Source organism: Papio anubis, chromosome 10 (assembly GCF_008728515.1).
Source record: "Papio anubis isolate 15944 chromosome 10, Panubis1.0, whole genome shotgun sequence".
Taxonomy (NCBI): domain Eukaryota; kingdom Metazoa; phylum Chordata; class Mammalia; order Primates; family Cercopithecidae; genus Papio; species Papio anubis.
In genome coordinates, this window is record NC_044985.1 from 31,850,940 (window position 1) to 31,868,400 (window position 17,461).

At 34.6% G+C, this 17,461-nt stretch overlaps 1 protein-coding gene across 7 annotated transcripts in view; it reads right to left on the reverse strand.

Annotated features, from left to right (window-relative positions):
• ORC4 (origin recognition complex subunit 4) overlaps nt 1-17,461 on the reverse strand; it is a 90,588-nt gene that overhangs the window by 33,461 nt on the left and 39,666 nt on the right. For all 7 annotated transcript variants that reach the window (XM_017946526.3, XM_021924292.2, XM_009182183.4 and 4 more), the window contains exons 2-4: nt 10,440-10,513; nt 8,000-8,076; nt 7,301-7,391 (exon numbers count right to left, since the gene is read on the reverse strand). In XM_017946526.3, coding sequence (XP_017802015.1) covers nt 7,301-7,391; nt 8,000-8,076; nt 10,440-10,496 — 225 coding nt within the window. In that variant the 5' untranslated portion in view covers nt 10,497-10,513. The remainder of the gene's footprint in view (nt 1-7,300; nt 7,392-7,999; nt 8,077-10,439; nt 10,514-17,461) is intronic.

A 17,461-nucleotide genomic window follows, 5' to 3' on the forward strand; every position in this document is an offset into this window, starting at 1 on the left:
TTAAAAAAATATAGAACAGATAAAAAAACAAAACTCAATTATATGCTGCTACAAGAAACTCACCTCACCTGTACAGACACACAGACTTTTTAAAGGTATGAAAAATTATCCTAGGAAAATGGAAAATAAAAGTGATACGAAAGTTGTAAAAACAAAGAACATTATATAATAATAAAAGGATCAATTCAACAACAGAATATAACAGTTGTACATGTAAATGTACCCAACACTGAAACACTCAGATGTATAAAGCAAGTATTATTAGATCTAAAGAGAGATAGATTGCAATAAAATAATAGGAACTTCAACACCCTATTCTCAGCACTGGACAGATAATTTAGACAGAAAATCAATAAAGAGAGACTGAATTTGAACTTCACCATAGACCAAATGGACCTAAAAGACATTTATAGAACATTTCACCCAACAACTGCAGAATGTATATTCTTCTCATCAGCACACAGAAGATTCTTCAGGACTGACCTTATGTTAGGACACAACAGAAGTCTTAAACATTTTTTTAAAAAAAGCAAAATCATATCAAGTATCTGATCTGGCCACAGTGGAATAAAACTAGGTATCAATAATAAAAAGAACTGGCTAGGTGTGGTGGCTCACACTTGTAATCCCAACACTTTGGGAGGCCAAGGTGGGAGGATCCCTTGAGCCCAGGAGTTTGAGACCAGCCTAGGCAACATAGGGAGACCCTGCCTATATATTTTTTTAAAGTAGTAAGAGGAACATTAGAAACTATACAAAAATACAGAAATTAGACAACATGCCCCTGAACAATGGGCAACAGAAATTAAGAATATTACAGATTCCTAGAAACAAATGAAAATAGAAACACAACATACTAAAACTTAAGGAACACAGCAAAAGCAGTATTAAGAGGCAAGTTTATACCAATATATACCTACACCAAAAAACTAGAAAAATTTCAAATAAAGAATCTAACAATGCAATCCAAAAAATTAGAAAAATTTTAAATAAAAAATCTAACAGTGTATTCCAAACAGCTAGAAAAGAACAAACCAAACCCCAAATTGGTCAAAGGAAATAATAAATATCAGAGAAGGAATAAACAAAATTGAAACAAAAATTGCTTAGATAGACTAAGAAAGACCAAACTAAATAAATGAGAAAAGAAAAAAGAGACATCACACTGAATATCACAGAAATAAAAAGGATCATTACAGACTACTATGAAGAACTATACATCAATTAATTACAAAACCTAAAGGAAATGGTTAAGTTCCTGGACACATAAAACTGCTCAATATTGAAGCAAGAAGAAACAGAAAACCTGGAGAGACCAATAACAAATAATGAGGTAGAATCAGGAATAAAAAGTCTTCCAACAAAGGAAAATCCAGTACTGGATGGCTTCACTGCTGAATTCTACTAAACCCTTAAGGAATTAATGCCAATTCTTCTAAAACTACTCCAAAAAATTCAAGCACAGGAAATCTTTCCTAATTCATTCTATGAGGCCAGCATAACCCTGACAGCAAAACTAGACAAGGACAAAACAGCAACAAAAACTACAGGTCAATATCCCTGATGAATATAGATGCAAAAGTCTTTAACAATGTATTAGTAAGCTGAATGCAAAAAGATCATTCACCATGATCAAGTGGGATTTATCCCAGGGATGCAAGGATGGTTTAACATATGCAAATCAATGAACGTCACATAGCACATCAATAGAATGGAGGCTAAAAACTATAACATCCCAATGGATGCAGAAAAAAATGTGATAAAATCCAACATCCCTTCATGATAGAAACTGTCAATAAATAGGTACAGAAAAAAAGCACCACAACATAGTAAAAGCCATATATGACAAACCCAAAACCAACATCATGCTGAATGGGGAAAACTAAAAGTTTCTCCTGTAAGAACTGGAACAATACAAGGATGTTCACTCTCCCCATTCTTACTCAACACAGTACTAGATGTTCAAGCCAAAGCAATTGGAAAGGAGGAAGTCAATTCGTTCCTTTTTGCAGATGACATAATCTTACATATAGAAAAACCTAGAGACTCTACCAAAAAACTCTTAGAATTTCAGTAAAGTTGAAGGCTACAAAATCAATATACAATAACCAGTAATGTTTGTATATACTAACAACAAACTAGCTGAAAAAAAAAATCAAGAAGGCAATCCCATTTATAAGAGCTACCAAAAAAATTGAAGTACTGAGGAATAAATTCAGTCAAGGAGGTGAAAGGTATAGTTTTGTACAAGGAAAACTACAAAGCACTGAAGAAAGAAATTGAGGAGGATACAAACAAATGAAAACACACCCATCCTCACAGACAGAAAGAATGAATATTGTTAAAATTACTATATTACCAGAAGCAATCTACAGTTTCAATGATATTCCTATCAAAACACCAATGATATTCTTCACAGAGACAGAAAAAACAAATCCTAAAATTCATATGAAACAACAAAAAATGCCAAATCGATAAAGCAATCCTGAGCACAAGGAATAAGGCTGGAGTCAATGTATTACCTAACTTCAAATATACTACAAAGCTGTAGTAACCAAAACAGCATGGTACTGGCATAAGAACAGATATGTAGATCAATAGAACAGAATAGAGAACCCAGAAATTAATCTGCTTATCAATAGCAAACTGATTTTTACAAAGGCCAAGAACACTCATTAGGGAAATGGCAATTTCTTCAAAAAATGGTGCTGAGAAAACTGGATATGCAGAAGAATTAAACTAGATTCCCATCTCTCATCCTACACAAAAATCAATTCATAATGGATCCAAGACCTCAATGTTATAAAACTACTAGAAGAAAATATAGGGGTAATACTTCAGGACACTAGTCTAGGAAAATATCCTATGAGTAAGAACTCCAAATCACAGACAACATAAAAAATAGACAAATCCGATGACATCAAACTCAAAAGCTTCTGCATAGCAAAGGAAACAATCAATAGCGTGAAAAGACAACCTACAGAATACATGACAATATCTGCAAACTATTCATCTGATAGGGATTCATATCCAGATTACACAAGGAATTCCAGTATCTCAAGAGCAAAAAACTGATTTGCTTAAAAAACAGGCAAATTATCTGAACAGACATTTCTGAAAAGACATACATATAGCCAACAAATACACGAAGAAATGCTTAACATTATTAATTATCAGGGAAATGCAAATAGAAACCACAGTGAGGTATCATCTCACCCCAGTTAGGATGCCTATTTTCAGAAAAACAAAAAATAATAAATGCTGGTGAGGATGCAAAAAAAAGGGAACTTTTATACACCATTGGTGGGAATGTAAACTCCTATAGCCAATATTGAAAACAGTACAAAGGTTCCCCCAAAAACACTACAATTAGAACTACCATATGGTCCAGCAATCACACTACTGAGAATTTATATAAAGGAAAGGAAATCATTAGATCAGAGAGACATCTGCACCCTGTATTTATTGTTGTACTATTCACAATAGCCATGATATGGATCAACCTAGTTGTCCAACAACAGATGAATGGATAAAGAATATGTGTATACACACACAATGGAATACTGTTCAGCCATTAAAAAAAGAAATGAAATCCTGTCATTCACAGTAACATGGATGGAACTGGAAGAAGTTATATTAAATGAAATAAGACAGGAAAAGAAAGTTAAATACCATGTGTTTTCATTCATCTATGGAAGCCAGGGAAAGTAAATACTATAGAAGTCAAAAGTAGAAGAGAAGATAGGGTAGGAAGGGTAGGAGGAAAGGAGGGATAGGGGAGAGATTCAATCACGAATACAAAATTACAGCAAGATAGGAGGAGTAAGTTACAGTGTTGTACTATCATTGTTCTGTAACTATAGGATGACTATAATTAACAATAATATTGTCCAATAGCTAGAAGGATACTGGATGTTCCCTACACAAATAAATCATTAATGTTTGAGATGACTGATATGCTAATTACTCTGATTTGATCACTATACATTCTATGTATCAAAACATCACTATATATCCCATCAAAGTGTATGATCAATTTAAAAATAAACTATAAAAATGTTAATTACTATTAAAAATGACTATTTTATGAAATAAATGTTTTGAGCTATTTAAGCCAGACTTAGACAAGAAGGAAAGATTCTTAGAAAACTGAAATGCAATATCAGATTAGAAGAAGCAAAAGACAGCACTGGCAGTAAAGAAAATCACATTGGCCATATGATAGAATGCTGAGAGGGGGGAAAAAAACATGAAAAAGATGGTAGACACAGAAAAATGAAAACAAAGATTTAAGAACTGAATATTCTAATATTGGATATTCATTTTTTTCTAATCTTAAGAAAAAATGAAAAAGAATATTCAAAAATAAAAGAATATTATTCTTTAGTGAATACCCTCTAAATTTATACTAAAACAGTATGCAAAATATTAGTGAATTTTATGATCAACTGTTAGACATAGTCAATGAGTAAGTAATGCAATAAGAGAAGAAAAGGAATAAAAGGTATGGAGATAGGGAAGGAATAATTAAAACTGTCTTTGCTGACAGATAACATAACTGTCTGAGTAAAAAATCTCAAAGAATTGACAAAAAAACTAATGGAATTGAGAAGCAATTATAGCAAGGTTGCAGAAAACAAGGTAATATACAAAAGCCAACTGTTTAGCTATCTACCAGCAATGAAGACTTAGAAAAGGAAATTAAAAACACAGCACTCTTCACACTAGCACCAAAAAAAAATGAAAAATTAGGTATAAATCTAACAAAACATGTATAATATCTTTATTAAGAAAACTACAAAAACTGACAAAATTCCTAAATACATAGATACTCCATGAATGGGAAGACTTTCCTAATGTGATGTATAAAGTCAACACAAAATCCCAGCAATTCAATACAAAGATTCCCAGAATTTTGTGGGTATGTACAAAGTGATTCTAAAGTTAATATGAAAAGGCAAAGTATGCAGACAGCCAACATAATACTGCAGAAGAACAAGGTCAGACAACTGATAGTACTTACCTTAAAGACTCACTAAAAGTCTACAGTAATCAAAACAATGTGATATTGGCAAAAGAACAGACAAAGCAAGGGAACAGAAAGAGAACCTAAAAATACACCCACATAAACATAGTCAGCTGATCTTTGACAAAGAAGCAAAGGCAATTCAATGGATAAAAGACAGTCTTTCTCCAATTCGGCATTCATTTCCAAATAATAATAATAATAATAATAATCTAAACACAGACCTTACACCTTTCACAAAAATTAACTCAAAATGAATCACAGACCTAGATATAAAATGCACAACTATAAAGCTTGTAGAAGATACATAGGAAAAAATCTAGATGACCTTCGGTTTGGTGATGAAGCTTCAGACATAACACCAAAATCGTAACTCATGATAGAAAAAACTGACAAATTAGATTACTAAGATCAAAGACTTCAGTTGGGCACAGTGGCTCCTGTCTGTAATCCCAGCACTTTGGAAAGCTGAGGCAGGATTGCTTGAGCTCAGGAGTTCAGGACCAGCCTGGGAAACATAGGGAGAGCTTGTCTCTAAACAAAATTAAAAAACACATCAGGTGTGACGGTGCATGCTTGTAGCCCCAGGTACTCAGGAGGCTGAGGTGGAAGGACTGCTTGAGCCCAAGGAGTCCTCTTGAGCCCAAGAGGCTGAGGCTACAGTGAGCTGTGATCATGCCACTGCACTATCTTCTAAGTAAGTAAGTAAAACAAATAAATAAAAACTACTCTACCAAACATACTGTTAAAAGTATGTTTGACATAGCAAATAGCATGTTTTGTATGTATACATAGCAAAATAGTATGTTTGACAAGCAATAGTATGCTTGACTTTGACATAGCAATAGTATGAAAGACATAGCAAGATCCTGTCTCAAAAATAAAAATAAAAATAAAATCTTCTGCTCTGCCAAAGACAATGTTAATATTAATAGTATGAAAAGAAAAGCCACAAACTGTAAGAAAATACTTGCAAAACAAAACTGAAAATCAGAAATATAAAGGACTCTTAAAACCTATCAATAAGAAAACAACCCAAATTAAAAATGGACATAAGACACCTCACCAAACATATACAGATGAAAAAGAAGTGTATGAAAAGATGCTCAACAGCATGTCATTAGAGAATTACAAGTACAATGAGACACCAATCTACACCTATTAGAATGGTTAAAAAGTTTCTTAAATTTAAAAATTTGAAATTTAAAAACATTTCACATAGTTCTCTTGTGAAAACCACCCAAAATAATAGTGAATTCAAATGCAAAGAAAAACCATAATAAAAAACTCAAGAATAAAGAAATAGTGATTTATAGAAGCTGAGTATGAGGACTAAAACAAATTAAACATAGATTTGAAACCTAAAACTTACTGTAAATATGATTATAAATGTGAAAATTTGTGAACTATTAAAAGAAATTACCTAGATCTAAATTCTCAATTTACATACTTCAAACAATACTTGAGATGAGTGATAACAGTAAAATCCTAACATATTCATCATAATAAATTTCAATATATATTGCTTAAAATGTTAAAAAAATTTTACTTATCCATTTTTTAAAGTACATTAGTAAAAAATTTAAATTTATTGTATATAATACATGAGAACAGATTTTACACAGACTACTTAGCATTGAAATTAATTACTTTCAAAAGTTAACACCCATAATTTGTCTCCTATATTGCATAAAGGATATGAAAGAAAAGAGCAAGGGGAAATAAGTAAGAATATCTTTTTGAGATAACTAAGTAAATACAATAAAGAGGAAAAGGAGACAAGAATGATATAAGATGTGAACATGCATCTTATGTAAAACTACGTAAATTAGGGTTAAACAATAAATAGTAATAATGTAGGAAAAATAAAAAGAATGCATGATATGATAGTTCTCTAACCTATAACAAAGGGAAAAACCCTACCTTGCAGCATTGATGTAAAGAATAAATGAGAGAACATAATAAAAAGACACATAGTACATGCTCAATAAATGCTATTTTCTTTTTCCACTGGAAATCTCTACTTCTTCAAGGACAAAAGACCATGTTGGAACAAACATCAATTGACAATTTGTCACTAGGAGGACAAATAAGGGGAAAAAAGGTCTGCTACACTCAAATATACCACCCTAACTTTATAAAGTTTTACATGTCTTCTATGATTAAAAAAAAAAAGTAAAATGTTACAAAATAATGAAATGAAAAATATTTTCAGTATTATATAAAATAAGAATCATCATACGCCAACAAACACCAGAAATGAACAGCTTTTACCATAGTTTTTCCTGATCCTCGGGGTCCGATAATGAGGACAGAGTTACTCTCTCCATGGAGAGCGGTCCTTTTTAGCAGCTCACTTAAGTGTCTAAAATGATATAAATAGGACAAAATTTTAAAAATGAAGCTGGAATACTTTGTTAGGTTGTAGTTTTTTAAAAGGCATATTTGAATATGCATAGAAATTTCCTCTCTTCTCTCCCTCCGGGCACTTGGCCTAGCCTCTGAATGGTCCTAAACAGAAAAATACAAAAGAAATAGGAGGGTAGTATAGACTCTGAAATCTTCAGGTGAAAATGTATCAGATTGGAATATATTGATTTGTATGATCGTGGGGACAACAGTGGCAACTCTCAGGACTCTTGGATTCAAATCTCTTTTCCTACTAATACTCTGAACTTTCACTCCATAGTTGGCTGCTGGGTATTAAGGGCAAGATGGTTAGAATTCTCTCCACAGTATTAGATAACATAAACAAAACAAGATTGAATGTTAAAGTGCTATTGCATTATGGAAATATTTGTATCTGCTCCTGCTTCACGCTATGTGGTGTTTCTATTCACAAAGCAAAATTTTTTACTTCTATAAAAGTGTTTGTTAGGTTTATTTAATATCAAACTTGTTACATAATTTTTGCAAGACCTGGAAGGCATCTGTAAGTTGGTCCGTAACAGTCAAAAGGACAGCTAGACTTACTTGTATTGTACTTGCACTCCAAATAGGTTACTATGTGGACTCTGATGACAAAATCTTTCACGTAAAATTCTTTGTACCTGATGAAAATAAAGTGAATAAATATAAAAATATTACACATGCAATAAAAAATGAGTAAGAAAGCACATTTACAATAGCCAGAATTAGTTATTAATGAATCAATTCAACCCTCCCTAAATTCTTATCCTCTAGAGTTATGGCACCATAAGTTAAAAAATTAATGGTGTTCTTATCTATCTCAAGTCCCACAGGAAGAATGAGAATTTAGTTGTGAAGGTTTCAAAAAAGGGAGAATCACTGACTTTAGTTATGTTAGCAACTCAAGGGCTGTTTCAATGCATGTGAACGAGTTCAGAAAAAAATTCTTATAAGGAGCTGTATTTTGAGTTCACCTTAGAAAAAGGGCCTTAGACTTAGTCATGAAAAATTATGTCAGATAATCTACCATACTCTTTAAAAAGATGGACCATTACCATTAAAGTCATTCCTTTTTGGATCTGCAGCTAATACAGAGGTCTTTCAAGGACAACCTTAGGGTGCTATCTCAGATTTGGCCCCATGAACTGGAATAAAAAACCTCCAAAAATATTTGCTTCTCCTAGACTGACGGCATGGAACTAATCCTTCATGTATCAAAGAAATAAATCTGAGTTCTTGTTCCATGTACAGAGGCTAAGCAAAGAAAATGATTCACTAGGGACAAAATGATACATACTTGTTCATTATAGAGGAAGTTAAAGAGTAAGGACACTGGCACCAGAAGAGGCTACTATATGAATTTTAAAAGGTTAAGTCTGTTCTAAATTTTAATTTCTTTATCTATAAAATAGGGAGAATAACACCTTGTTGCAGGCCTGTTTTAAAGATTAAAAAAGTGGGGTGGCCGCGGTGGCTCACATCTGTAAATCCCAACACTTTGGGAGGTCGAGATGGGTGGATCGCTTGAGGTTAGGAGTTCAAGACCAGCCTGGCCAACATGGTTGAAATACCTTCTCTACTAAATATTCAAAAATTAGCCAGACGTGGCAGATGCCTGTAATACCAGCTACTTGGAAGGCTGAGGCAGGAGAATTGCTTGAACTCAGGAGGCGGAGGTTGCAGTAAGCTGAGATTGTACCATTGCACTCCAGCTAGGGCAACAGAGCAAGACTTGGTCTCAAAAAAAAAAAAAAAAAAATTTAAAAAGGCAAAAGGCAATTATCTGTAACACAAATAGGCTTTGTACAGGTAATAGCTAATATCTATAAAAATACATAAAAGAACATATATATGTACTCAACTAGTCATAATGTGTATTCCTCTACCTAGATAAGATCAAAAGAAAAAACTCAATCCCTTCCTTAAAAACAAAACAAAACAAAACAAAAAACCAAAACTTCATTAAAATCTCTTAGAGGCAGTAATGGGGTGTAAAACATAAGCTAGATAAAGCTGCAGTGACTAGTTAGAAGGTTCACAAATCCCAAAGTGATCTGGCATGGAAGTTAAACAGGTATATACATGTATTGAAATTAATTCAGCTGTACATGGAGGATTTGTGCACTTTATATACAAAGGTACGTAAAGCATATTTCAGTTAAATTTTTTTTTTTTTAGAAGTAGAGTTAAACAACTTCCTTCAAAAAGAAAGCCAAGTCTTATGAAGGAATACCAGTAACATTTAATTTTTATTTAAAAACTACATGTAGTTCAGGTCAAGCTAGATACATACAAACATAGAAATACCATGCTCATTTCCCTACTAGACTATAAGCTTCTTAAGGAAGAGATATACAGATAGATGTTCAGCACTTGGAATACAGTATGCACTTCTGATAACGTTCATTATAAAAACACTCGATAGACGAGGAACATTAACGGAACTTCCTCAACTTAATAAAGGGCATCTAAAAAAAAATCCTACAGCTAATATCATATATAATAGTGAAAGACTGAATGCTGTCTCTCTAAGATGAAAACAAAGACAAGAATGTCCATTATTCCCATTCCTATTCAGCATTTGTTCAAGCCAGGGCAATTAAGCAAGAAAAGGGGAGAAAAAAAGGTATCTAGATTAGAAAGAAAAAAGTAAAAGCTAGAATTCTGACTACCCGGACTTAATAAGGATAAAATTAAATTATAGTATAAAACACTAATATTAAAAAAATATATGAACTGACAAAAAGGATAGAGAACAATCATAACAACAAGAAAATCTATTGGTCCACATTTAATTTTTAGAGTCTGGAAAATTTTGCTTCCAGATGATTGTTCTTACGACCTTGTACTGATATCTCAAGGTCTTGTACTGACATCTCCTTAAGGTTAGAAAGAGTGATTCTTCTTATACGCTAAAGTGAAAATTCAAGTTAAGAAGATAACTATTTCTCTCAACACTTTTATAGAGTAAAAGGTCTTGAGGTTAATGAAAATACATACTAACCTGTGAAAGGCACTCTGCGTGAATTAAGCTGTTACTCTTTGATTTACGACTGCTCATTTCAACAAATTCAAATCCTTAAAAAAATTGGCATAAATATTATAAACATAGTGACTTGAAGAGATAATACCTAAGAATTTACTGTTCTAGAATTAAATACAAGTTTTTAAAAGTAAAAAATGCTCAAACCCTAAGACCTTCAAAATCTTCGATGGCTTCATTTTGTCCAAGTACAGGATTATTCAACACTCTCATACCATACTTTAGGTACACTTGGTTTTATTGTGCTTTGCAGACAGTGCATTTTTTTAAGTAAATTGAAGGTTTATAGCAACTCTGTGTCCAACAAGTCGATAGGTACCATTTTTCAAACACCATGTCCCCATTTTGTGTCTGTCAGCATTTTTCAGCAATAAGGTATTTTAAAATTAAGGTATGTACATTTTTTAGACATACTACTACTGCACACTTAATGGACTAGTATACTGTAAATATACATTTTATATGTACTGAGAAAAGTTTTGGGTGATTAACTTTATTGTGATATTTGCTTCACCGCAATGGTCTGGAACTGAACCTGTAATAATACCTCCAGGCCTGTATGTGGTTCTTAACAGCTACTCCTCCGTTTCTATTAAATCTTCTATTCACCTTCCCTTTCTTCCTTTTTCTTTAACTTATATGCTTCCTTTATGATTCTCCCACCCATCCATCCCACAGGATCATCTCTCATAGAAAACCTTCCTTTCTTGCTCCACTCACCAACCATACACAAATAATCATTACAGACTAGGTTAAATGCCTCTTATTTAATTACTTATAAGTGCCTGTATTTCTCTTTATTATTGAACAAAATTATCTGTTCATTTGCTAGTGTTTCCAAATTGAGATTTTTTATATTCCAAGCATTGTAGCATAATGCTCAAAACAAAGTTGGCAATGAATAAATGGAATGAAAAAAAATTAATGAAAAATGTATAATTCTTGTAAAATTCTCCTCAAGTTACCATACTCATAGACAAATACCTTTGACTAAAAGACCTAATTTTCTTAGCACTGATTTCCTATAGGACTACTTTAACAGTTAGACAGTAACAGCTTAAGCAGTGTTTACTTAGGTATCAGGAATTGTTACAAATAATTTGCATTTATCAACTCATTTAATCCTCAAAACTACCCTATGGGATAACTACTATTATAATCCTCTTTCAAGGTTAGAAGACACAGATAGGCTAACTATGTTGACCAAAATCAAACAGTACGTAAATGGAAGAGCCGGGATTTGGATCCAACCAAGTTAACCGCTTTTTAAAAAAAGTGTATTCCGGTCTCATCTAGTCTCCAGAAGGAACACAGCTTTGCTGACACCCTGAATTTTGCCCAGTGAAAGACATTTTGGAACTTTTTTACTGCCAGAACTCATAAAACTCAAGAAAAGCTGACCTATCATCAAATCACCAATGATTAACATTATAATAATGTGAGAATGACGGCAGCAAGATGAAATAGGAGGCCCTTCAGCTTGTGTTCCCAAATAGCAACAATAATTTCACAGCCACCCACGGACAAAAGTGTCTTTGTGTTAGCCTTGAGATGCAGGCAGGCGTCTGTGAAACCCCAGTGGGGCCCAAGACCTGGGAAAGTCAATTTGAGGGCAGATCTTCATTCACGTGACGGATTCCCCAACTGTAGTCCAGGCTTCAGACTTGGAAAGGGCCCTGTCCTCCTGAGGGCTTAGCTAAAGCCTGATAGGACCTTGTTACCAGGGGCTGTAGCAGGATATGAAACCTATCTGGTGGTGGACTGGACTTTTTCTAGGACATTGGTCTGTACAGGGGATGAAGATACGCAGAGAAAAGACCTGTTACCAGGTGTGTGGATGGTGTGGCTTTCTCTGGGAACCTGGGAGGGCTCCTACTGGATCACTGAGTGGATAACTTGAGCAGGCACTACTGCCATAGTCCCCAGCTGCGTGAGGCTGGAACTAAGTCACAGGGTTGCTTCAGGGCCTACAGTCAAGACTTAGGTCTTCAGGCTTGTCTACGGTGTCATGAACCTGCATGCCTCCCTTCAGGTCCTTAGGTTGGTGGGCCTGCTCTCAAGCTGTACTGAGAGGGGCTGAAGCCACTTTTAAGGGGTGTTTCAGGGACTGATGAGGGACCTGGGTGAGGTGGCCTGTTGGCAGGGCTATGGACAGCCCCATCTCCCTCCAGAATGCTGGGTAGGCAGAACCGCTTTCTGACCATAGCTGAGTGGGGCTTATGCCAAGATTCAGGGTTGTTTCAGGACCTGCTGTGGGACTGAAATCTGCCTGCCTGTCCTGAGGACACGGAAGGATGTATCTCCTGACTACAGGAGAATTTCTGTACAGGATTTCTGTAAGACTGTGGCTAAGATGTGCTGGATTCCCAATTCAGAGCTTTTTCAGCATATGCTACGGGACAGAGACTGGTAAGTCTGTACTGATAGCACAGACAGGTGAGTCTCCTAGCAGTTCCTTGTGCAGGCAGGGTTGCTCTCAGGCTGCAACCAAGAGTAGCAGGAGCTGAGCTTCAGGGCTGTTTCAGGATATAATGTAGGACCAAGTTCAGAAAGCTTGACCCAGGGATTCAGACCGTTTTGTCTTCTTGTGGGTCCTTGAACTGATCTCAGACCACAGACAAGTTAAAGTGTCTTATCAGGGTCCACAGTTGAGACTGAGGACAGTGGACTTATTTTCTGAGGTACCAGTGTGCATTACCTTTCCTGGGCCTCTTGGTGAATAGTTTCAGTAGCAGGCTAATATCCTTGATGAATATAGGTACAAAAATCCTCAACAAATACTGGCAAATCTAACTCAACAGCACATTAGATCAATTACCATGATCAAGTGGTATTTATCTTTGGGATGCAAAGATGGTTCAACATATGTAAATCTATAAAGTGTGCTATAATGTATTAACAGAATGAAGGACAAAAATCATATGACTGACTCAACAGATAAAGAAAAAGCTTCTAACAGAACTCAATATTCCTTCAGGATGAAAACTCTCAATACATTAGGTATAAAAGGAATATACTTCAACACAATAAAGGCCATATATAACAAACTCACAGCTAACATTGCACCCAAAGGTAAAAAGTTGGAAGCTTTTTCTCTAAGATCAAGAACAGGAGAAGAATGCCCACCTTGGCTATTTATATTCAATACAGTTCTGCAAATCCTAGCCAAAGGAATTAGATAAGAAAATTAAATAAAAGGCATCCAAGTCAAAAAAGAGAAAGTTAAATGATCTGTTTGCAGATGACATGATTTTATATAGAGAAAACCCTTAAGACTCTACCAAAAAACTGTTAGTACTAATACATACAGTAAAGTGGCAGGATACAAAATCAACATACAAAAATCAATAAGATTTCTCCACACTAATCACTATTTGAAAAAATTAAAAACCAGTCCTAATTACAATAGCATCAAAAACAAATTAGAAAGAAATGTAACAAAAGAGGTGAAAGGTCTGTCATTGAAAACTATACAATATTGATGAAAGAAAGTGAAGACACAAATAAATGGAAAAACACTCCATGCTCACGGATTGAAAGAATCAATGTTATTAAAATGTCCCTACTACTGGAAGTGAAGGTCAAAGTAATCTACATCAAAATTCTAATGACATTTTTCAAAGAAATAGAAAAAAACCTTAAAATTCATATGGACCCACAAAGACATTTAATAGCTAAGACAATCATAAGCAAAAGAACAACGCTGGAGGTATCAGACTACCTGATTTCAATACCTAGTGCAAAATAAAGATAATTCAAAACAACATGGTTCTGGCATAAAAACAAACATACACACCACCAGAATAGAGAGTCGAGAAATAAATCCATACTTTTATAGTCGACTTATGTTCAACAAAAGTGCCAAGAACACACCATGGAGAAAGGATAGTCTCTTCAAGAAATGGTGTTAGGAAAACTGTATATCCACAGGCAGAATAATGAAATTGAACCCTCATCTCACATCATATACAAAAATCAACTAAAAACGGATTAAAGACAAACGTAAGACCTGAAACACAGGGAAATAAAACACAGGGGAAAAGCTTTTTGACACTGGACTTGGCAAAGATTTTTTTGGATATGACTCCAAAAGCACAAGCAAGAATAATGAAAACAGACATAAAACTAAAAAGCTCCTACAAAGCAATCAATCAACAGAATGAAGAGACAACCTACAGAATAGGTGAAAATATTCGCAAATGTTACATCTGACAACAGGTTAAAATCCAAAATATGTAGTCGGTCCTCATCAGCAGATTCAACCAACTTAAGAGAGAGAAAATTTAGAGGGGGAAAAAATGCAACAATAAAAATTAATACAAATTTAAAAAACAATACATTATAATGACTATTTACAAAGCACTTACATTGTATTAGAAGTTATAAGTAATCTAGAGATGATTTAAAGCATATGGGATGGTATGTGTAGGTTATATGTAAATACCATGTCAATTTATAGAAGAAACTTGAGCATCTACAGATTTTGGTATCTGAGGGGGGTCCTGGAACCAGTTTCCTGTGGATACAGAGGGATGACTGTATAAGGAACTAAGAAAAAATAGCAAGGAAACAACCCAATTTAAAAAATAGTCAAAAAGATTTCTCACAGGACATAAAAATGTCAAACAGGTATTTGAGAAAATTCTCAGTGTTACTAATTTTCAGGGAAGTACAAACAAAACCACAATGAGATAACATTTCACACTTGCTAGGAAGGCTATTTGTTAAAAAAAGACAAAAGATGATGAGTGTTGTTAAGGATTATGAAAAAAAAGGAAACCCTGAAACACTGTTGATAAAAATGTAAATTAGTATAATCATTATGGAAAACAGTATGGAGGTTCTTGAACTTGAAAAAATTAAAAGTCAAATTATATAATCCAATAATCCCACTGAATATCCATCCATATATACAAAGGAAATGATCAATACATCAAAGATATATCCTCACTCCCATATATACTGCAGCATTATTCACAGCCAAAATACGGAATCAACCTAAGTGTCCATCAATAGATGAAAAGATAAAGACGACGTGGTGTATATATACACAATGGAACACTAACTCAGCCTTAAACAAAAAAGAAATCCTGTCATTTGCAACAACATAGATGCATCTGGAAGATACTATGTTAGCTGAAATAAGCCAGGCACACAAAGACAAACACCACATAATCTAATTTATACAGTAGTCTCTCCTTATCCATGGGAGATAAATTCCAAGGCACCCCTCAGACGCCTGAAATCATGGATAGTACAAAACTCTCTCTCTATACTATGTTCTTTTAATCTGATAACCTAGATGGCTACTGAGTGATTAAAGGACACGTAGTATCAGGGGAACCCGCCCCCAATATTTCAACGTCAGTTCTATTCTCCGTAAATGTTGGCTGGCTGAGAAAGAGTACAAAGAGGAATTTTACAGCTGGGCCGCCAGGGGTGACATCACATATTGGTAGGACTATGATGCCCAACTAAGCCTCAAATCAGCAAGTTGTTTATTAAGGGTTTTAAAAGGGGAGGGGGTGTAAGAACAGGCAGTAGATCACATGCTTCAAAGGGCAAAAAGGAGAACTACTGACAAGGGTCTATGTTCAGCAGTGCACGTATTGTCTTGATAAACATCTTAAACAACAGAAAACAGGGTTCAAGAGCAGAGAACTGGTCTGACCACAAATTTACCAGGGCGGAGTTTTTCCCCACCCTAATAACACTGAGGGTACTGCAGGAAACCAGGGCGTATTTCAGTCCTAATCTCGACCACATAAGACAGACACTCCCAGAGCAGCCGTTTATGGACCTCCCCCCAGGAATGCATTCCTTTCCCAGGGTATTAATATTAATATTCCTTGCTAGGAAAATAATTTAGCGATATCTTCCCTACTTGCACATCAATTTATAGGCTCTCTGCAAGAAGAAAAATATGGCTCTTTTTGCCCAACCCCGCAGGCAGTCAGACCTTATGGTTGTCTTCCCTAGTTCCCTAAAAATCGCTGTTATTCTATTCTTTCTCAAGGTGCACTGATTTCATATTGTTCAAACACACGTTTTACAATCAATTTGTACAGTTAACACAATTATCACAGTGATCCTGAGGTGATGTACACTGTTAGCTTACAAAGATAACAGGATTAAGATATTAAAGTAAAGACAGGCATAAGAAAATATAAAAGTATTATCTGGGAACTGATAAAAGTCCATGAAATTTTCACAATCATGTTCCTCTGCCACGGCTTCAGCCAGTCCCTTGGTTCAGGGTCCCTGACTTCCCGCAACAACGTAGCATATACAGCATGGATATGCTGGACAAAGAAATTATGTATGTCCCAGGCAAGATGGAGCAGGACACTGCAGATTTCATCACACTACTCAGAGTGGCATGCAATTTAAAGCTAATAAATTGTTTACTTCTGAAATTTTCCATTTAATATTTTGGAACCTCAGCTGACCAAAGGTAACTGAAACAATGGAAAGTGAAACTGAGGATAAGGGGGGGACTACAGTAGGTGGAACCTCTAACAGGGGAACTCACAGAATGAAAGCAGATTTTAAATTTTCTTGTTACAAAAAAATGGTATGTGAGGTAACAGATATGTTAATAGGCTTAATTTTGTCATTCTACAACATATACATATATTAAAACATCATGCTGTATACCATAAATGGATAACAATTTTATTCATCAATTAGAAAAAAAAATACATATAAAATACATATCAAAAAGCGACTAAGTGGCAGAGCCAGGATTTGAGCCCAAATAAGTTATACTCTTATTCAATTGTTACTTATTTAGCCAATTTTTTTAAAAAAGAAGTACAAACACATTTCAATAACCTGAAGGAAGATCAGCCAATACATTTTACATTCACATTTATTAATTTCATATAGTGGCAATTAGAAAGCAAACCATGGCAATGCTGTTTTCTTCTCTAGAAATGTTAACAGGCCCTTAGCTGAGCCAGGCCTTGACAGACAGACCAGCA